The sequence below is a fragment of the Prionailurus viverrinus genome, chromosome C1 (genome assembly GCF_022837055.1).
Source record: "Prionailurus viverrinus isolate Anna chromosome C1, UM_Priviv_1.0, whole genome shotgun sequence".
Classification (NCBI taxonomy): Eukaryota; Metazoa; Chordata; class Mammalia; order Carnivora; family Felidae; genus Prionailurus; species Prionailurus viverrinus.
The window spans coordinates 207,346,484-207,368,447 of record NC_062568.1 but is presented as its reverse complement, the minus strand read 5'-3'; the positions used below and the strand labels follow the sequence as shown (position 1 = coordinate 207,368,447).

At 43.1% G+C, this 21,964-nt stretch overlaps 1 protein-coding gene across 2 annotated transcripts in view; it reads left to right on the top strand.

The window, feature by feature from the left end:
• Nucleotides 1-21,964, top strand: part of UBE4B (ubiquitination factor E4B) — a 122,214-nt gene that overhangs the window by 68,988 nt on the left and 31,262 nt on the right. For both annotated transcript variants that reach the window (XM_047869272.1, XM_047869271.1), the window contains 10 exons: nt 5,508-5,649; nt 6,521-6,621; nt 7,839-7,953; nt 11,467-11,550; nt 14,089-14,145; nt 14,734-14,850; nt 14,949-15,047; nt 15,629-15,742; nt 17,204-17,402; nt 20,325-20,463. In XM_047869272.1, the coding sequence (XP_047725228.1) occupies nt 5,508-5,649; nt 6,521-6,621; nt 7,839-7,953; nt 11,467-11,550; nt 14,089-14,145; nt 14,734-14,850; nt 14,949-15,047; nt 15,629-15,742; nt 17,204-17,402; nt 20,325-20,463 (1,167 nt within the window). The remainder of the gene's footprint in view (nt 1-5,507; nt 5,650-6,520; nt 6,622-7,838; nt 7,954-11,466; nt 11,551-14,088; nt 14,146-14,733; nt 14,851-14,948; nt 15,048-15,628; nt 15,743-17,203; nt 17,403-20,324; nt 20,464-21,964) is intronic.

The following is a 21,964-nucleotide window of genomic DNA, read 5'->3' as shown; positions in this document are numbered from 1 at the left end:
TGTCTGTCCCTGGCCTGTTTAATTCCAGCGTGCTCTCACAAAGATTTCAGATTGTGTGCTGCTGTCACTAGCGCTGCACTCCCAGCATCCTGACCTTGTCTCTGATCTAGATTCTGTGGCCACAAGGAGAGAGAACGGACTGTGTAATAATAGCTCCAAATACTTACTGAGCCTCGTGTGCCAGACCCTGAGCCAGCACACTGCACGCATTATCCCTTTATCCTCACGGCGGCCCTCCCAGTTACCGTAAGGAACGTGGGGACAGGGAGGTCCGTCACATGCCTGGTACGTGGCAGGGCCCGAGTCCAGAACTCACCTGCTTCACCCCCACTCGCAATAGGACGTGTGTCGTTCTTGCTCCTCATACTAGTTATTTCGCTGCCCAGTGTTTATGCTTCTACTCTGTTCCTTGGCAAGGAAGCACCAACATTTTACTCGGTAATTACAAAATTCCATTCAGTTGGCAGGTCCTTTGCTGGCTGTTAAAACAGAATCTGATCTCTCCAGATTTTGGCAACTTCGAGTTTTTGAGTAGATCTCAAACAGAATGTGAGAGGATGGGTAAAAAAAAAAAAAAGTGGTAACTGATTAAAGCACACGGAGAGGAACTCGAGAATGCTTGTGGGGTCAGAACCAAGAAGAGGTCATAAAAAACCTTGTCAGTTTGAGTGATCAGGAAATAAATAGTTATTTTCTTTCTCCCCCTTTCTAATTGATCTTCCCAGAATTTTGTTTACTGTGAAGTAAGCAATTTCAACACCTACTTCTTGCCCAGTGATGTGAACGTCATAGAGGAAAGAATCAACAGGGGCCGCATCTGTCTCCCCTTCTGCTTGCCCGGTGGAGTTGATGCTGGAGTTGACGCGTTAAGAATGTTTTTGGAAATAGTTGGGAATACATTCGTATGCTGATTATCTATAGTGGTGATGAAAAGGACTAATTTAAGAACGGTGAAACATTCCTGGGGCGCCTGAATGGCTCAGTTGGCCAAGTGTCTCACTTTGGTTCAGGCTCCGCATCGGGCTCTCTGGTGTCAGCACGGAGCCTGCTTAGGATCGTCTTGTCCCCCTCTTTCTGCGCCCACCCCCCCCCCCCCCCCGCCAAGAGCACAGGCACGCTCTTTCTCAAAACTAAACATTTTTAAAAATTTGAAAGAAAGAAAGGTAAAACACTCCTTCCGTGATGTTCTATAGCCCTCTGTGAAGAGAGCTATGGGAATTAGGATCTGCTTGTTGTCGGAGCGGACACGGGGAGCGAGAGCATCTTGTATAAGGAGAACATAGTGGTTCCTCTGAGAATTTTTCCAATTGTATCCTAGGAAATTGATGATGGGAAAGAAATCTGTTTTTAACTGCTTAGATGTTTCAGCGAAGGAGAGAAAATTTTGACAGTCGTGAACCTGTGTGAATAGAGAAAGGGAAAATCAGCAAGTAGTGAAAAATGTTGACATTTCCATCACCACTTGGCAATGAAACTTGGAAATAGTTCCACCACGTCTGTGTCCAGACCCTCCGGTAATGTCCCTTGTCGTGCGGAGTAAAACCCAAAGCCTCGCCCTGGTGCACGAGACCCTTCGTCTCGTGTACACCCACGTGCGCACACACGTGTGCATTCCTCCTTTCTAACCTCACGTGCCTCCACTTGCCTCCGCCCTCTGCTGCTCACGACCCTGTTCTTGACCTCACTTGGCATATTCCCCGCCGCCTTAGGCCTTCACACTTACTTCCTCTCTTTGGATGGCCTGCCCCAAGAGGGCTGCGTGGCTTGCTCCCCGCTGACTCCCTCGGGTCTCCGTGTGCATGCTGTCTTATCAGAGGGTCATATCACACAGCGTATAAAATACACGCGCGCGCTTCCTGCCCGTCTCTGTCACCATGCTCTGCTTTTATTTTTCTTCATGGCGTCTCTGTGTTGTTTTGGACTGTTCCCCTCTAGAACCTACTCACCACACAAGCAGAGTCTTGATCTGTGCGAGTTAGTGTGCTGCCCCCAGAGCCTACGACAGTGCCTGCCATACAGAAGGGACACCGTGAACGTTCGTTCGATGAATTGACATTGCTCGAACCTGTACAGCTCTGACTTTGCCTTGCAGTGCGAAAACACAAAACACTAAAGTCTGCATTCCAAAAAATGAGTAAATAGGAGGGTGCGTTATAGAAAAAATGAAACTGCCATGGAATCCTTTTAAGGAACACTTTTCTTGGTGCCTTTCAAATGGGATTCGATTTGCACAGGTCTAATGCATGCGTGACTCCCCAGGAAGATGTGCATTGGCTTTTCAGAAGCATTCAGCTGTATTTCTATTATGCAGAGTAATTACATTCAATTGGACTGTTGATGTAGTTATCAGAAAATGGCTCGTAAATCCTCCCAGAGGGCAGTGTAACTTTGTAGATAACTTGTAGGACTTAAATATGACGTATTTTCAGTGTGGTATTCCACGTGTCACAGTTGTAAAAGCATCACGAATTCTGGGATGATTTTTTTTTTAGGGAAAAAAGTGAAATGTTACTTGAAAACTTTGCAGATGTTTATTGGTAGCCTGAACGTATGCACGTAAACACGACACCACTTTCTCCCTCAGTGTCGCGTTCAAAATGTGAGTACAGCGCTTTCACTTGGAACCTGAGGAGCCTTGTCAGTTTTGCTCGTTGAGACCTCTGTGTAGCATCGTTGGGGCTGGCTGCCTTTCCTGCTAGGGTCATGGTTTACTTTAGGATTGATTCTAAAATTTGTGATATACGGACAAGTACTGGAGTTTTCTCTACAGTTCCAGTTCGGTTAAATTTTGTTTCACTTTTTGGTCTTCCTCTCTTCTTAAAAAGTCAACGGAAGTGTCACTTGGGGTCTGACCGACGATCACCAAAACGTAGCCGCCTCTTTTAGCTTTGAACATTCTCTCATGTATTCTGAGCGCCTTTGTTCGCATTGCCTGGCGTAAGACCAGCGATCTTCTACATACACTGTTGCTTTTCATGATCTTAGCGAGATCGTCGTGGAGATACCTCAGCTGGCTTTGAGGTGTTCACATTTAAGTTAAAATTAAATGGCAAGCGTTGGCTAAGAATGGAACCCACAGCACCCAGTGTCAGTGCATGACTCCATGTGAACTGGGTCACACTGACCCCTTGCAACTGGCAAGAGCCTGTCGACATCAAATATGAGGTGCTTTTCATTTCAGAAATGTAAAAACGTGAAAATTTTGGGTCTCGTTACCAAGGAAATTGTATAGTTGAACTTTCTCGTTTTAAACAGGAGGATGGTCTGTTTTCATTCTCTTCCACGAGAGCCACTCAAAGGAAGATTAGCCTTAGTTGTGTGTAGGTAAAGCCTGTGTTGGTAAAGTTCATCTTTGGAAGCACAGGGAATAATCCAGTCACTGAGTCACCAACATCAGACAGGAGAAGAAAGAATTGCAGTTAGTTTGAAACTAAAATGGTGCAGTAACAGAAATAGCTCTCGGGGCGCCCTGGGGGGCTCAGTCGGTTAAGCGTCCGACTTCGGCTCAGGTCATGATCTCACGGCTTGTGAGTTCAAGCCCCGTATCGGGCTCTGTGCCGACAGCTCAGAGCCTGGAGCCTGCTTCGGATTCGGTGTTTCCTTCTCCCTCTGTCCCTCCCCTGCTCACACTCTGTGTCTCTCTTGCTCTCAGAAATAAACATTAAAAATACATCTATAAAAAAAGAAAATAGCTCTTTTTCTCCTTTCTCCTTCTGGGGATTCATCTCTTATATTTATATTATATCTGTGGGTGGGTTTTTCTGTTTTGTTCTTATGGTTGCTTTTTTTTCTTTTTTTTCCTCCCATTGCTTTCTATTTCCTTCCCTTCTGTCAGACTTGTAGAGTAGGTTGTAGGAATTCAGATTCGTAGACTCTGGGCTGAAAGCCTTGGATTTAAAACTGGCATTGTTTTCATCTTTTTAACGTTAATATCATGCTTTCATTCCAAGGTCAGTTATGTATCCACTTGACCCTTCAGCAACAGGGTTTGACCCACGTATGTGTGGATTTTTTTGGTAAATACTGTATGGTATACCTCAAATGTATTTTCCCTACGATTTTCTTAATATTTTCTTTTCTCTAGCTTAAGAGTAATACTTAAGAATATGCTGTAAGGATGCAGTATATAATACACATACAAAATGACATGTTCATCGACTGCTTGGTTGTTGGTAAGACTTCTGGTCAATAGTAGGCTGTTAGCAAAGTTTTGGGGGCGTCAAAAGTTAAATGCATGGACGTGGCATCCCTAATCCCTGTGTTGTTCAAGGATCAACTGGATTTTTCTGAAATTCTAAGGTCAATTACATATATATTCCAAAATTAGTTATGTATATATATGCACCTGTCTGCATAGCGTATTGTTTATATCTCAACCCCTGTTGGTCCTGTGGGTTTCTAGCCTTTAATTGTCTGCCCCAGTTGAAGGAGGCTGGGTCTCCAGTTTGCGATCTTTTTCCCATCCTTTATCATCTTTCCTATATAATTTTGGGGGCTACGTTTATCTTTTCTCATTTTCTTTTCACCTCCAAATTTCTGCCCTCTCCCTGTGCCGTGATTACTCTCCGTGTGCCTTTTGTGTGGGGATCAAATAAATCTGTGAGTCAAACATCAGATTTGGTATGTGACTTGCTGATGGACGATCTGTTCTTTAGTTTCCTCACACCCAACCCCTGAGACAGTGTTTGGCGTTGGTCTCAGAGAATAGTTACGACCAATCATAAGTGCTTCGTGTTGTATCCTGCTTCTGATTTACAAAACGCTTCCACTTGCTCTCACTTCAAGCCTCGCTGCTGATGGGATGGGGTTGGTTCTAGGCTCGGGCAATCAGGAAGCAGTACGGCTGGGATCCAACCCAAGTTTGGATACTCCTAGTGCAGGATTTTTGTTTTGTTTGTTTTTTACTGTGCTCCCTTGCCTCTGTCGCTGAAAGTTTTGGAAGTCTTTGTGTTCATAACGAATACTTTTATGTTTCCTTCTCTAACTGGACAGATTTCCTTTTCTGGTCCTATTGCCAAATGGTGGGTGAAGGCCTTTGAGATTTATGGCAGAAGTCACGAGGAGTATTCTGTTAGTCTTTGTCGCTTCACTCCCGAAGCGTTTGATCACAGCAGTAGCATAGTCTGGTTTCAACTTACCAGTGTGCCCGAGTGGAGCCGGCCAGCTTGGTTTTAGTACATGTGATATCCCTTCAGATGCCTGGCACACGGTGGCAGTTCTTAGCCCTCCTGACTTCGTAAGCTGCCGTTCCCAAAAAGATAAGAAGTCGGATTTCTGATCCAACTCTCTTCTTAGGTCAGTAAAATGTTTACTAAGAGTTACTGCTGTTGGCCTTGGAGCAGGTGAAATCAGAGGTCAGCTCCAGGCTTGGCTGCATGGGTGTCTGTGTTTTGTCCTGGGTGCAGGGATCCTAACAGGCTTTCTGCTACAGAAATGCAGACTCTAGCAAAAATAATCGATTCCGAGAAGAGATAAGAATCATCGATTTTCTTTTCTCTTCTCCAAAGTTTGGGAGCCTCTGGTGGGACAGGTACTTGGGATTCCTACAGTGACCATTTCACCATCGAGACCTGCAAGGAGACAGACATGCTGAACTACCTCATCGAGTGTTTTGACCGAGTTGGAATAGAGGAAAAAAAAGCACCAAAGGTAATATGAAATAGATGCATTTCAAAAACCCACAAAAACCTGGTTATTTTTTGATAAATAATCATCCCTCCCGCCCTTCCAAGGAACATTCATTTATTCGGTCAGGAAAATGGTTCTCAAGCATGCAATATGCACCAGGCACCGGACCAGGAGCTTGAGCTATATTAGGGAACAGAACAGACAGAGATCCCTACCTTCACGGAACTCACATTCTAGTGGAAGGAAGAAGTGATGGGGGCAAGTGCCATTGCCACCAGCGACTTACAATAATTCTGATAATTACAATTTCCCTGATAATTTCCGAGAGCCTGTTGCAAATGTAATGATCACCCGCATTTATGGAGCGCCAACACTGTGCGAGGTTGGGTGTTGTTTTTCTTGTCTCGGTAAGCACACGAACCTCAGGGACATTAATTGTCCGTCATCACATAAAAATTACAAAATTGGCTTTAAATTCTGGAAGCTATACTTTCTCTGCTGTTTCGTGCAGACTCTATTATTATTTCCTTCCCAGTTCACTGTCTGCTTCTAGTTTTCCAAACTAGTCCTCTTGTCCACCTGTTAGTTATGCTTGTGAAGGGCTTCCCCGGGCTTTGTTGCTCGTCACCATAGCAAAAGCAGAGAGCATGCCCACATCTGTGCGGTCCCCCATTGGTCACCCCGCACTTCTGCTCTTTCTTCTCTGACCATAGATTTCAGCGGAGGCAGCACACTTGGAGGATAGGGTTACTCTGGTTGGTTCATTGTGAGTAAAGCAAGAAAAAAACATGCCGTTTCCCGGAGATCGATCTCTTCTGACTCTTGTCAATTTGCAGCAGTACAGCATTCTTTTGTTTGTTTGTGCAGCCCTAACCTGCGCCTTTCATTTCAGATGTGCAGCCAGCCAGCGGTCAGCCAGCTTCTGAGCAACATCCGCTCACAGTGCATATCCCACACCGCGCTAGTTCTACAAGGTTCCCTCACACAGCCAAGGTGGGCAGAACCGTACTTGCTCCTGTTAACAGGGAGAGGACCCTGTGCATCAGCGGACGTCAGGCTGCCCAGCCACCTTGCGCCACCTTGGATGATGCACCCTCTCACCTGTAAAACAAAAGTGGTGACTTTGTTGAGGTCACTTTGACTAGGTGACCGCTGAGGTCCCTTCCCTTCTCTGAAACAGTGTGAAAAGAAAACAAGCCACTCTCTGTCTGCTTTCTTTATGGACCATTGTTGAAATATGTCAACGTCAAGGCAGGAAATGAGTATTTAGTTTAACAGCAGCTGCTTGAAATCAGGGGAGGTACTTGGAAAAGTGTGTAGGTCATTGCTTTCCGTATATCATACAATCGCTTTCTGTTATTCAGTAATAAACAAAAATGGTAGAATAGTTCATTGGGGAATCACCAAAGTATACTACATTATTCACTGGTTGTTTCTGAGGCTCCCATAAAGGTTCAATATAGTTCAATAAAAGTATTTGCAGATTTCATGTATTTTCTGAAAAATATCTGAAGGAAACATGATGCAGAAATATCTAAGTTAAGAATGGCAAAGTTACAACATTTATTTGTTCTGGATGTTGTCCTGCTATTTTCTGTACCATAACCATATGTTTTTGAAACTTGTCACAAAGAAGGAAAAGGAAGGGGGTGCCTGGTTGGCTTAGTCAGTGGAGCATACACTCTGGATCTCAGACTCGTGGGTTTCAGCCCCATGTTGGGTGTAGAGATAAATAAATAAACTTGAAAAACAACAACAAAAAAAAAAAAAAAGAAGAAGAAGAAGGAGGAGGAAATGGTTAAACATGTACCAAAACATAAAAAAAAAAAAATTCTATTAAAATTAATAAGAGTTTTTAAAAAGTCCTCAGCTACTGCTGATCTTTTCTTTTCAACCGGATGAGACATAAACAAGTAAAAGAGATACATAAGGCTTCCTTTTTGGGGGTACTGCTTTATTTTTAAAGGGTCGAATGTAGGAAAAGATGGATTCTTTGAAACTTTCCATAGTCTCTCGTTAAAAAGACCAAAAAGGGATTATTAACAATAGGAAAGGTGATCTTTTGCCCAAAACCGTTACGTGGAGTATTTGGGAGATTCCAAGTTTGACTTTTGACTGGACCCTTCCGCTGACGTGACAGCCCGTGTGCCGTGTTGTCACCCAGTGAGGAGCTGAGCCATCACAGTCCTTGTCTTTTTGTGGGTTGGCAGGTCCGTGCTCCAGCCATCCTTCCTGGTGCCGTATATGCTGTGCCGGAATCTCCCGTATGGCTTCATGCAGGAGCTGGTGAGAACCACTCACCAGGACGAAGAAGTGTTCAAGCAGGTGAGGGTTTGTGAGTTCGTTACGGAAGCTTGTAGCCGAGGAGCTCCTGTGCTGATTTCTAAAGGCACCATGTATTGGAAACTTCTGTGTCTGACTGTGATCTGCATGCATTATTTGCTCAGAGAGCTCTGCTTGAGCTTGCTTTTTCTTTTCTTTTCTTTTCTTTTCTTTTCTCTTCTCCTTTCTTTTTTCTTTCTTTTTTCTTTCTTTCTTTCTTTCTTTCTTTCTTTCTTTCTTTCTTTCTTTCTTTCTTTCTTTCTTTCTTTCTTTCTTTCTTTCTTTCTTTCTTTCATGTTTTATTTATTTTTGAGAGAGATACTTGGAGTATGAGCAGGGAAGCCGGGCAGAGAGAGAGGGAGACACAGAATCTGAAGCATACTCCATGCTGTCAGCACAGAGCCCGACGCGGGGCTCGAACTTGTGAACCGCAGGATCGTGACCTGAGCCGAAGTCGGACGCTTTCTCTCTTGAGATGATTGGATTGACAGCTGCATTGTTCCAATCATTTGTCCACCTCAGTCAGTCAAGCATCGAGTGTTTTAAACAGTGCGTTAGTGCCATGGGAGGGAAGCACTAGCAGGCCCAGTCCCCGATTTCAAGGCTCTTTTAACACAAGAATACCGAGAGGTAGCATGAGAGACAATGTGCGTTTGCCGGTTGAGTCATATTAGAAATTAGTTCTCTGAGTTTACAGAAAAAGAGCAGTAAGTCAGTGACTAAATTAGCTCCGTGGCAGTCTGCGCACCCATAGAATCTTCTGTCTTCTCACCACTAAACTGGGAATGAGATCTCATGTCTTGCTAATGACTTCTCTCATTAAGTAGTCATACAGTTTTTATATCTCGCTGTGTGAAGTCAAGTGGAAATGCAGATAGGGGATATTTTGTAATAAAGCTATTTATTTAGCCTCAAAGGTCTCTCCATGGTGAAACTTTGGCATCGCTTTTGGTGGTTGTTTTCCGGCCTGTGTTGTGAACGCTTTGCCACAGCAACTTTCACACAAGCCACATCCCTTGATGGAGGGATTTTTAAGACATTTTCTTACAGTAGACTGTGTGATCATGAAAGAGTAGGCTGTCATTGATAGGATTCCTTGTCATCTATTTGAATACCTAGTATTATTTGTCACTATTAATTTTAAGGCCTTTGAAATCTCAGGAATTGTGTTTTACCAGCTTCCCAAATATTAGTAAAGGATGAATCCGGGAGCCAAGCTCCCAGTTAGTATTGTGACTATGTCTGGAATTCCTCGAGTACTTTCCTTGGATGATGGTCTTGTTGACTTGCAGGAATACTTAACGCAGCATAGTGAGCTTTCCTTCTCTAGAAAGGTAAGCGAACTCTGTTGAAAATAAATAGCTGTCTCGCGAGGTTCAAGCACACACTCTGGTGTGTGTGCGATGTGCACTAATTAGATTTCCTATTCTACGAGACCTCATTTGAGGAACCCAGAGTAGCTTTAGCTATGTAAAACCAGCCCAGTGATCAAGGGCGTGGCGGGGGGGGGGGGGGGGCTCAGTTAAACGTCTGACTCTTGGTTTCGGCTCAAGTCATGGTCTCACGATTCATGAGTTCAAGCCCTGTGAGGGGCCCTGTGCTGACCGTGCAGAGCCTGCTTGGGATTCTCTCTCTCCCTCTCTCTCTGCCCCGCCTCTGCACTCACACACACACTCTCTCTCCCTCTCAAAATAAATAAATAAACTTTAAAAAACGTTTACTAAAAATAGAAAGGTATAACATCAGCCCAGTGATCAGCTGACAGGGGTACTGTGCCTATTTTATTCTAAAGAAACTTACACAGAGTTAACGCAGTGACCTCTTTTTTTTTTTTTTTAATTGAGATGAAATTCCCATAACATAAAATTAACCAATTCAGTGGCATTTAGTACATTCACAGTGTTGTGCAACCACTATTGCTTTTTAATCACAGCATTCTGATGCCTTTTCTGTCACTCAATCTCGAACACCACTTCTCTGTCTTACGAGTTACCTTGTATTTTTTCTAGAGAGAAATAAATGATGAGCGAGTGGACTTTGAATCACCAACAAACATATACCGCACAAACACCACACATATACCATACATAAAATCCATCAAAAAATAAAAATAAAAATACATAAGTCACAAATACCATAATGCTTGACTATTTGAGAAATATTATACCTAATAATACCTTGTCTACCGTAAATTAAATCCTACCTGCAGAAAAGGATAACTCTATTAGAAGGATAAATACGATAGCATTCTGGGGGAAAAGTTTGAGAGTTTTCTAGTGACCAGTTGTGAAATTTATTTTTGGTGATTTGGGAAGTTCAGTTTTGTTTTTTTCTTGATTGTAATTTCGTCATTTCCCCGACCCCATACCTAAGCTTTACCTGTCCGTGTTTAGCTAGCTTCCAACAGCACGTTACTTCTACCCTGATAGTTTGAGTTGCAGAAACTAGAACCATCTTTTCCAGAGCTGTCTTTTTATCTCAAGACACTCCACAGGCACTTTGTAATCCAGGGTACTTTTTTTTTTTTTTTTTTAATCCTGTGCTCCTTAAATGAAACTGCTTGATACAATGGGACGAAATGAGTAGGAGAGGGAATTTGTCAGATTTTCTAGTGGCTTGATAGGATACTCCCATTTCAGCTTGTTGGCATTTGGATTGTCAGCTGTTGTTTATACCATTTTCTACTTAATGTTATTAGTCTGGAATCCCGGCCAGCTCCCTAAGTGTGTCAATCAGTGGGCGCATTGTGACATTTGAAGATGAGTTGTACTGAGCAGATCTTACATGGTGATAATGTGCCCTGGCATTAGTGATAAACGTGTAAAAATAAACATAGGTGCCCTCCTTAATCTCTGATCTCACGTTATTGTATTAATTATACCACAATTGGAGGTAAGTCATTCTAATCAAGTTTTCTTTTATATTTTCAACATTTATCAACCGTCTTTTTACTCTGCATAAAGTTACTATCATGATAATAAGATCCATTACAGGTTTATTTTTCTTGTTCTCTTCAAAATAAATAGGGAGAGATGAGAAGAATCAGATGGAGGTGGGAGAGCGGCAGCAAAGACTTTTTCAAAATACTGATAGAGCTGGGGAAATATTGGAACATTTAGTCTAGCTTCTGTACAGATTATAGGTGCTTGGTAATCAGAAACCTATTCATTGCTGAGATGTACAGAATTGAGTTGATAAGGTGAGGACCCCTTGGGGACTCCTAGAACAGGCTCGAAAATTGTGAGTTTCTGCTGAGTCCCTCGGAGTCCTGCCAGAGAATTAGGACTCACCGAATCCTGTTACTTCTGGAAAATTCAGCTATATTACTTTATGGTTAGCCTCATCAAAGGACAGCCACGCGCCATGGCTAGATACTAGACCCCTTTATAAACAAAACAGGTTTTCCCTGGGGAAGGTGGAAACGCTTGGGCATTCAGATTTGGCACTTTATTTAACATGCCTCCTGTTCTTACGTTTTCCTGAGCTTACAGTTCTGATTTATTTTTTTTCTTACAGATCTTTATCCCCATTTTACAAGGCCTGGCTCTCGCTGCCAAAGAGTGCTCCCTCGATAGTGACTACTTTAAATACCCCCTCATGGTAAAACTTGGCTCTTTTTCTTTAAGCCGTTCATTAGATGCTTTTCTTCGAGATTATTTGAACGCACGCTTTTCTTTCAGGTCCGCGATTAACCTTGTTTTCACATTTAAAACATGAAAGCATTGCGTTGGCCTTGCGGTGTTTGCTGTGAAGAGAGTTTTAGCGCTGGGACGTGTTCCGCCCATCCGAGCCCTAGACAGGAGTCGGGGACGCACCCTTAAAATGCACTTCCCCTTGTAGCGTAGCTTATGAAAATGACAATTCTGGGCGGTGTCCTTCTGATTCTCCTAGCAGGCATATAATAACTAGAATGAAATTTTGTTACTGAAAAAATGTAAAAAAGCTATTACAAATTCAAATAAGAAGGTAGAGCTGTACTAGGAAAACTAGTCCAACTTTATGTAGTGACTTTCTACGGAAAAGCCTCAGTAGTTTGCTTGTTTATCTTCCCCGTTCCCTTCAAGCTTCATGCGGGAGACAGATCTGCTCGTCTCTGTAAGGTACTTAAGAGCAAGCGTTGAGTCACGGACAGAACTTTCCTCCAGATTCCCATCGAGGGCCTTGATTGTTGTGAAAACAGCTAGAACCAGGTAGAAGAAAAAGGCAGGGGCAGGGGAGGCTCTTCTCTGAATTTGCTTCTTGGAAATTTTTGGAGAAAACTACCCTGATGTCCATTTTTCACTCTAGAAGTGTGAAGGAAAAAGGATCAAAATACGAAACGAGCCAACTCCAGGAATGAATACAACCTTGTGTAAGCCAAGGCCCTGGTTACACTGATATTTTTACTGGAGTTGTTCCTTTTACTCATTCTTCCTACTGACTTAATTCCGTTTTCCCGTTAACTCGGTACCCACCGAGGACCTATTCTGTGCCAGATACCGGGGCTGCTCAGACAAGGTGCCCCTCTGCGAGTTGCTCCTGACCTACTGCAAAACTCAAGTCCACAACAGCACAGTCAGATAATCACACCGTGCTAAACGCTAACACGGAGCGGTACCCGAGGGGTGCAATGATCTCTTTTAATACATCGATTTTAGTATGTGTGCTTAATCAAAACTGAGCTAAAAGTCTTAAGTGCTGGGAAATCAGAAGGTGAGATGGGAATTCTTAGTTTTAAAAATAACTTTGAATGGCTGCGTGTCAAGGCTCTTTCCACTGCACACGCTATTCAAGTTTCTAATCAAATTCTGTTAATCCTTATGCACTTTCCTGTCTGTGCCAGATAAAGGGAAGTGAGATCATCTGATTGTTTGAGTTCAGTGATGAAATGAATGCACATTAATTATCACTCTATTATGTAAATGTTCCTTCGTGGAACTGTGGGCTTTTCTGTTGGGGACTGATGTGGCTTGATGTTTCGGTAAGGAGCTTTTAGTGTCAGATACCAACAAAACGTTCTTGGTCAAAAGACAAAGGCCTCCATTATGACAGACAACAGTTTGATTTTATACCATTAGTGCTGCTCGGATGGCCATGAGAGTGCGGTGCAAGGAAGGACAATGGGGGCAGGAAGAGGAAGACCGCTGCAGCTAGAATCAGAAACAATCGTGCTTATTCTCTGGCTCAGCGCATCCCTGCGTTGCCGTACCCTGGAATCAACTGGGGATCTTCAAAAAATACCGCCACCCGGCTCCTAGCCGTGATTCCCCCCATCATGGGTGTGGTGAGGGTGGGGCCCGGCATTGGGCCTTTCCGGCTTCCCAGGTGATCCTCTTGTGCAGCACCATGTGGGAACCCCTGCGCTGGGCACTGAGAGCTTTTCCTTTGCGGAAGCTCTCTGAGCCTCAGTGGCACCTCGAGGCGCATCGGCGCCTAAGTGCGTCGACTCAGAAGCTTCCATTGACTGGTTTAGCAACTTGTGTAGCTCTCTTCAAATCACAGAAGATTAAGCTCACCGTTAAAGTAGCATTTGACTGGAATACTTGGGCCATGTTAAACTGTGTTCATGCCCCTAAAAACAATTGTTCCTGCTTCCCTAATGTGAGAATGATTGGAGCTCCAAAGGAAAGTGTTGGAGTTCTCAAAAACATCAGAGGTCTTGAAACCATGTAATACTTTTATTTTATTTTTTTTTCCATGTAATGGTTTTAAATACGTTCTGAATTTGGTTGCTTATTAGATTGTAATTAGCTGTAGTGCCAATTAGCACTGGAAAGAGTAGTCATCTAAAGTTTACGAAGCATGTCTTTTTTGACATGGAGAGATGTTAAGTGAAAACATCATTTTTTTATAAAAATATACACACTTATCTCCGTGTGTGTATGCACAGAAATATCTCTGGCAAGCTATTAACTAAGATATCGATAGAGGGTAAAGTTTATGAATGATTCTTAGCTTCATTTTATATTTCTGTTTTATCTGAGGTTTTTACATTGAGCGGGCATTAACTGGTTCATCAGAAAAGCAGTGAAGCTGTTAGTGTTTTGGAAGGAATGCATATAAATTTATAGCAGCATTAAAGCTGTGCCTTGATAGTACACGTGGCAGTCAGTTTAAGGTGAAATACGCTTAAGCGACCCTTTCTGATCTTATTTCTAGGCTTTAGGCGAGCTCTGTGAAACCAAGTTTGGGAAGACACACCCTGTGTGCAATTTGGTGAGTGCCTTCCTAACGGACTTTCATATATTCGGGGGATGTCTAACTCAGAAGATCTCCCTTGAGTAACATTATCTGAAAGACGTCGCTGAGAGGACATTTAGATGAGGTGTAGGTAGCACGTCCGGGGCGGCTCGCAGCCGTTCAGTCAGTTAACCCTGCACGTTACTGCCTGGGATCGTGTTATTTATCTTCTTTTGTGGTTTCTGTAGAAGTATGGTGCAACTAGGAAAGCAAGTCCGATGGAAAACTTGACCTGGCCTTTGAGAGTGGTAGGGTAGCTCGTCTGAACTCTGTCGAAGAGCTTCTTGAAACATAAAAGTTCAGAGACGATCTTGTAAAAACATAGAGGGGTTGGAGGCTTCTCCTCCTCCATCGGAGACGAGAAAATACCAACGGGGTTCCTAGCACTTTGTGAGCTTTGGTTTTTGTGTGTTAGCTGTCAGCCGTCGTACTGGTGGCCGAGAGCCCGCTGAACAGGTTGGCTGGGGAGAACTCTGTTCCTTACGTTTTCCCCTCACTTGCCGACTTAGCAGCTTGATTCACTTCTTCCTTTTTTTTTTTTTTTTTTTTTTTTTTTAAACGTAGGTTGCCTCTTTGCCGTTGTGGTTGCCTAAATCCTTAAGCCCTGGCTCTGGGCGGGAGCTGCAGAGACTCTCTTATTTGGGGGCTTTCTTCAGTTTCTCAGTCTTTGCAGAAGATGATGTAAGTACGGTGGCCATTTGCACTCGGCTGCTCTTCTGTTGAGATCCCTGTCTAAATGTATGTTGTGTATGGGTTGAATTGTTTCCTTCTCTTTCCAGGCTAAGGTGGTTGAGAAATATTTCTCCGGGCCTGCCATTACCCTGGAAAACACTCGCGTGGTTAGCCAATCACTGCAGCACTACTTGGAGCTGGGAAGGGTAGGTGTTTGAAAATTGCATTCAAAGGATGAGTGAAAGAGAAGTTGCATGTCAATAACCTGTGCCCTGAATGAGAACTGTCGCAATACTATGTGGCATCACGGGGTACTGGCTCTGAGGTTAGTGGCCATGCCGTCTCTCCAGCTTGTCCTCAGCACTTTAAAATACGAGACTGAGCAAGCGCTGTTAGTTTGCATATACTCCTTGATGACCCAAGTATAGTGTGTGTCCCAAGTATAGATTAACGTGTCTTCAGTTCTGAAACTTTAGCAGCAAAATTCTAGGCTAACGATAGCATGATTAGGGTAATTTTGATCCTATCCCTCAAGGAAACGGCGAAGGCCATTTTATGACAACTGTAACTCCTTCCCCCCACTCCGTAATCCACTTCCACGCGAGTCGTCTTGACACAGTTGAATTTGGGCATTTCTGTTCCTCTCGTAGTCAGCTTCTCCTAACGTGAGTGGAAAGAGCAGACGAGAAAAAGGCGGAAGAAGCCTAGCTGTTCTCGAGGTCAAAAGGAACAGTTTATTAAAGTAAAATTTTAATTTTTTTTCTTCCTTTAAAAAAAATAACTTCAGCAAGAGCTCTTCAAGATCCTGCATAGTATTTTGTTAAATGGTGAAACCCGCGAGGCGGCTCTCGGGTACATGGCAGCTGTGGTCAATGCCAACATGAAGAAAGCGCAGATGCAGGTAGGACTGCGGAGGACTTTTACTTCTTGGTGTAATTCATTCGCCTAACTTGTGTTTGCTCGGAAACAACGCCAGGCACTGTTCTGGCCAATGGAGACGCAGTGTCGAGCCAGATAGAAGAGCTTCCTGCCTCTGTGGAGCTTACGTTCTCCAAGCTAAATGGTAGACACATAAACATATTATCTCAGGCCGTCCTAGAATCTGTGAAGCAAGTAAAGCAAGGTCGAGGATTGAGAGTAACTGGACGTACCAGGAGGAAGGTATGGGAGTGATTTTTGATCAGGTAGTGGGGAAGACCCTTCTAAGGAGGTGCTGTGTGATCAGAGACCTGGCTCGTGTGAAAGTCAGCCATGACAAGGCTGGAAAAAGAGTTTTCTAGACACGGGTGAAGCACCAAAGGTGGGAATGAACTAGCTTCGGAACAAGCTGCACGTGCAGACGTCAGTGACTGAGAGTGTACAGGAAAGAGAATGGCGGGTCATGGGCTAGCGGGATGGGCAGAGGCTCCCTCAGACCAGGGCCGACGTGGTAAGAACCGGAATGGGAAAACACTGGAGGCTTTTGCGGCAAGGAAGCCACCAAATGTGCTGTGGGAGGAGGGACAGAAGCAGACCCGAGGCAACCAGTTACAAGGTTATAAGCGTACCAGATCTGGTGAGGAGACTGGTGGCTTGGACGACTTTGCAAAGGTAGAAAAGTTGGAAGGGCATCCTTCCTATATTATTTATATAAGTAATGAACGAAAGGTGTGACCTTCCTACTCAGAAGAAGAAACCGGTTTAGAGAACTGCGTGAGACTGCCTGGGCTTCCTGCCGTAGCCCCACCATTTACTAACCTGATGGTGGGACCTTAGATAGTTATTTCTCTGTGCTTCAGTTTCCTACGTGCTAAGTGGGAGTAATAATAGTACCTAACTGTGGATTTAGTATCTGTAAAGCTGTTAGAACAGTGCCTGGTGCACCGTGGACACTCATTGGATGTTAACTACCATTATTACAATTATTCTATTACTGATACAGGACTTGGCTAATGATGTTGACCAGAGAACCGATTAGCCAAATGGTAGTGAGCAAAACTAGGGATTTGATGCTCTTGGGGGGGAAATAAAGAAGAGAAAGGAAGCAACATATATTGTGCTTCTACTTAATTAATTTTGAGGATCTTGGGCAAGTCGCTTAACTTCTCTGAGCCTTAGTTTCCCCCTCTGTAAAATGGGAATGACAGTGGCACTGACTTCCAAGGGCTGTTCTGAAGACTCAGTGAGAGGATGTATGAGATGCTTCACATATGGTTAATACTCCAAAGAGCTCCTGGTAGTAGATTGACAGTGGTGACGATACTTGTCCTCTCTTCGACTTTGGGGTGAATGTCTGGTCTCCTTATAAAGTTGTGCCCAAATTTCCATCTAAATCATTGTTTTAAATCCCCCCCCCCTTTTTTTTTTTTTTTGTATTTCACAGACAGATGATAGATTGGTATCTACAGATGGATTCATGCTGAATTTCCTTTGGGTGCTGCAGCAGCTAAGTACAAAGATCAAGTTAGAGACGGTGGATCCCACGTATATATTCCACCCAAGGTGTCGGATTACTCTTCCTAATGACGAGACGAGAGTGAACGCGACTATGGAGGATGTGAACGACTGGCTGGCTGAACTTTGTGAGTGACGCACACGTTCGTTATTAGACCGTTAAGGCGCCACCCTTTTATTTGAAAAATTGTTTTCTGTTTTAAAAAAATTTTTTTTGATGTTTATTTATTTTTGAGAGAGAGAGAGAGAGAGAGAGAGCAAGCAGGAGAGGGGCAAAGAGAGAGGGAGACCAGAATCCAAAGCAGGCTCCAGGCTCTGAGCTGTCAGCACAGAGCCCAATGCGGGGCTTGAAGTCACGAAGCAAGAGATCATGACCTGAGCGGAAGTCAGTCACTTAACCAACTGAGCCACCCAGGTGCCCCTGAAAAATTGTTTTTAACTTATTTTATTTGGATGCTAGTGATTCCTCACAAATTGTTATTTTTTTCTCCAGAAGATGAATTTATGAGTCAGAGATACACAGTAAAAATTAATGCAGTAAAAAAGTTCTTGATTTACCCGAATAGAAACACAGAGCAACTGGAAGGAAATGTACTCACAGTAAAACAAAAAAGAAGTAATACAATAAAAATGATAGTGGAGACCTAATTATTATATGGAGTTTGCATATACCAACTAAAGTTCTCATGAAATATTCATAGATCGTGACGAATTGATGGTATTAAAATAGGAATATCTTCAAGGTGCTACGATTGTTGATCTTTCTTTGTTAGAAAACATGTCAATGACAGATGTCAAAACCCTTTGGCATTTATTTTTTCACATAGTATAAAATCGTTCATGGAATAGGAGAGAGATTCCATGCTTACCCGGCAGCATCATGATCAGGTGTGTGTACATGTTCCAGAAGAACATTGTTTTTTAAGTTTATTTATTTATTTAATTTTGAGAGAGAGCGAGAGGGAGAGAGAGAATCCCAAGCAGGCTCTGCACTGTCAGTACAGAGCCCGTTGCAGGGCTAGAACTCACGAACCATGAAATCATGACCCAAGCCGAAATCAGACGTTTGACTGACTGAGCCACCCAGGTGCCCTTCCAGAAAAACATTTAAGCTACAATAAGAATTAAGCAGGGGCACCTGGGTGGCTCAGTTGGTTAAAGGTCCGACTTCCTCTCAGGTCATGTTCTCACGGTTCGTGAGTTTAAGCCCCGCATCAGGCTCTGTGCTGACAGCTTGGAGCCTGCTTTGAATTCTGTGTCTCCCTCTCTCTGCCCGTCCCTCACTCATGTTCTCTCGCTCTCTCACAAGAATAAATAAACCTTAAAAAAAACCAAAAAACAAAACTATATGATGAACAATAACATTAGTATTTTTTAATTATTAAAAACATTTTTTTAATATGTATCTTGGAGAGTGAGAGACAGGGAGTGAGTGGGGGCGGGGCAGAGAGAGAGGGAGACACAGAATCTGAAGCAGGCTCCAGGCTCTGAGCTGTCAACACAGAGCCCGACGCGGGGCTTGAACGCACGAACCGTGAGTTCAGTGACCTGAGCTGAAGTCCAACACTTAACCAACAGAGCCACCCAGGTACCCTATAAAGTTAGAATTTGAGTAGTGTCATTTGAACAAGTAGCTACTGATATAGGCTTGGACTTATATCATGGACTAGTAAGTTCCAGAAGAATCAAAGGGTTAAACATTAAAAATATATATATATTATATAATAGTTATATATTAATAGTAATTATTAATGTAACTAATATTAATATATTATATATATAATATATATATATATAAAATAAAACGTGAAAAAAACCAAACAGGATTTGACCCAGTCATGAAGAAAACAAATTTATAATGGTTTAAGAAATGAAGCAAATCATCAGAGACAATATGTATGTAAACAGCATCTTAATATGTAAATATACTTTTTCTGGAGTGAGACTAAATGAGTATGTAAAATTTAAAAACGGGTCAAAATATGTGTCGTTGTTTGATAAAATCATGCCTTACAAAATGTAAAATTGTTAGAAATGTAGAAGGCCCAAGCAAAATGCTACCAACAGACAGTTTTCTTTTAGTTTGGGAAAGAAAATGTAAGCAGTATATAACCTAAGGAATAAAATACACTTTTTGGAAAAGATATACATACTTGCAGGAATTAGATACAAATTGAAAGAAATTCAGGTGACGGTTGTGTATCTGTAAATTATCCAAAAACGAAGTGATAAGATGGAATGGAACTTTGTGAAGAAATAGACGGCATTTAATCAGTTTCTTTAGTGAATTCTGATTTATATCAAAAATTAGAACACTGTCATTGTCAGTAATGCTACATTTTATTTAAAAATTTTTTTTTTTCAACGTTTATTTGTTTTTGGGACAGAGAGACAGAGCATGAACGGGGGATGGGCAGAGAGAGAGGGAGACACAGAATCGGAAACAGGCTCCAGGCTCTGAGCCATCAGCCCAGAGCCTGACGCGGGGCTCGAACTCCCGGACCGCGAGATCGTGACCTGGCTGAAGTCGGACGCTCAACCGACTGCGCCACCCAGGCGCCCCAATAATGCTACATTTTAGAATATGCTCCCAATGCTGGGGGTGGGGTGAGGTCGTAAGTTTTTGTACGTAGATCTTCCAGGTACTATTTATACTAGAGAAAAAATGAGAAATGACAAACGTACCCGCAGTGGGGAAATGGCTGTGGAGTCTGTAGCTTATTAACATAGTCTAATAGCATTCTGAGATTTAAGGTGATGTTGTGTGATCCGTGTTGAATAATAGAAATGGTTCTATAGAATACATCAGGAAGACACAGAACAGAAGATTGTCGAGGTACATCTATGTAAACATTCAAGCAGGGGGGCAGAATCCCTACTCTTTGGACAGAGCTCTCAGGCATTCTGTTCCTCTTATAACTGGTCTATACTTTGTAAAAAGCATCCTTAAACTTCTTGACAATTCAAGTGTAATTTTGTCTTAACTGTGCTTTTTCTCTGATTTAGTCTTGTAGTAGATTTTATTTAGGGAATTATGTTATTTTTCCTAGATGGAGATCAGCCTCCATTTTCTGAGCCGAAATTCCCTACGGAATGCTTTTTTCTTACCCTGCACGCCCACCACCTCTCCATTCTGCCAAGTTGCCGTCGCTACATCCGCAGACTCCGGGCCATCCGGGAGCTCAATAGGTATGTGCCTGAATCCATGTCCTGGGATCGCCTGAGTTACCACTGCTCTCGCAGAGCAAGCAGTTCCATTGTGACCAGTAGATTTTTTTTTTTTAATTTTTTTTAATGTTTATTTATTTTTGAAGGAGAGAGAGGCAGAGCATGAGTGGGGGAAGTGCAGAGAGAGAGGGAGACACAGAATCCGAAGCAGGCTTCAGGCCCTGAGCTGTCAGCACAGAGCCCGACACGGGGCTCGAACCCACGAACTGTGAGATCATGACCTGAGCCCAAGTCGGCCGCTTGACCGACTGAGCCACCCAGGCGCCCCAGGTGACCAGTAGATTTGAGTGTGGGGAGTATGTACGTTACAGTACACACTGTATGACCACATTCCGTGGTCAGCCAGAGTTCTTTATGTGGTGAACTGACCCAAACTTTGGCTTCTGAGAGTTCTCAACCCTTGGTGCGTGGTCACTAGACGTCCATTAACTCTTTCCGTTGGTCATGGTATTGACCGGGAGGTACTTTCAAGGATCTCCCGGATTCCAGACATATTCCTTCCTCCCTGGACTCTGAAGCAGTAAGTCTAGTTCCCCTTGATAAACCAGATCATTTACTCCTGCCTACATGTAATTCTCTTTTTCACATGTTGTCTTGTGGCATAAAGAATTCAGAATGACCAGATGGTAGCCTCAATTTCACATTCATCAGCACCGTTGTTGAGTTTCTTTTTTTTTTTTTAATGTTTATTTATTTTTGAGAGAGAGAGAGAGAGCGCGAGCTGGGGAAGGGGCAGAGAAAGGGAGACACAGAATCCAAAGCAGGCTCCAGGCTCTGAGCTGTCAGCACAGAGCCCAACGCGGGGCTCGAACTCACAAGCCGCGAGATCATGACCTGAGCCGAAGTTGGGATGCTTAGCCCACTGAGCCACCCAGGCGACCTTGTTGAGATTCTTAATCTAGGCATTTCTCCCTGTGTACCAACATCTCCAACTAAACAAATCACAGGAACAGGAAGCAAAAATATTTTTGAATGGGCCCTCTGGAGTGATAACAGTGTGGCCGCCTCATTTGGTCCAAGACCTATGTACACGTCTGGCTGTGAGAAAAAGTATGTCATGTCTATATCTGCAGCTGTGTATCTCTATCTGTCTATCTGTCTTGCTAATCTCTTGTTAATGCTGATGATTACTCTGAAGATTTTCCTTCTACATGTATATTCGTGCCGTTTGTAAACGATGACAGTTTTCTTTCTTACACCTTTTCTCTTTTTGTAACACTGGCTACAACTTCTAGTACAATCTTGAATAGAGACAACCTTCTTTGTATATCCTCATTACCAGATTAAGAAAATTTCGCATTATTTTTAGTAGTTCAATAGTTCCTATTCCTAACAGAAGTTGAGTTTTATTAAATGCTTCTTCCAGAGTTGTTGAAGAGATCAGATCTTTTTCCCTCCTGTATTCCGTTAATGTAGTGGAATTACATCAACTGGGTTTCTGACATTAAACCAGACCACCCTT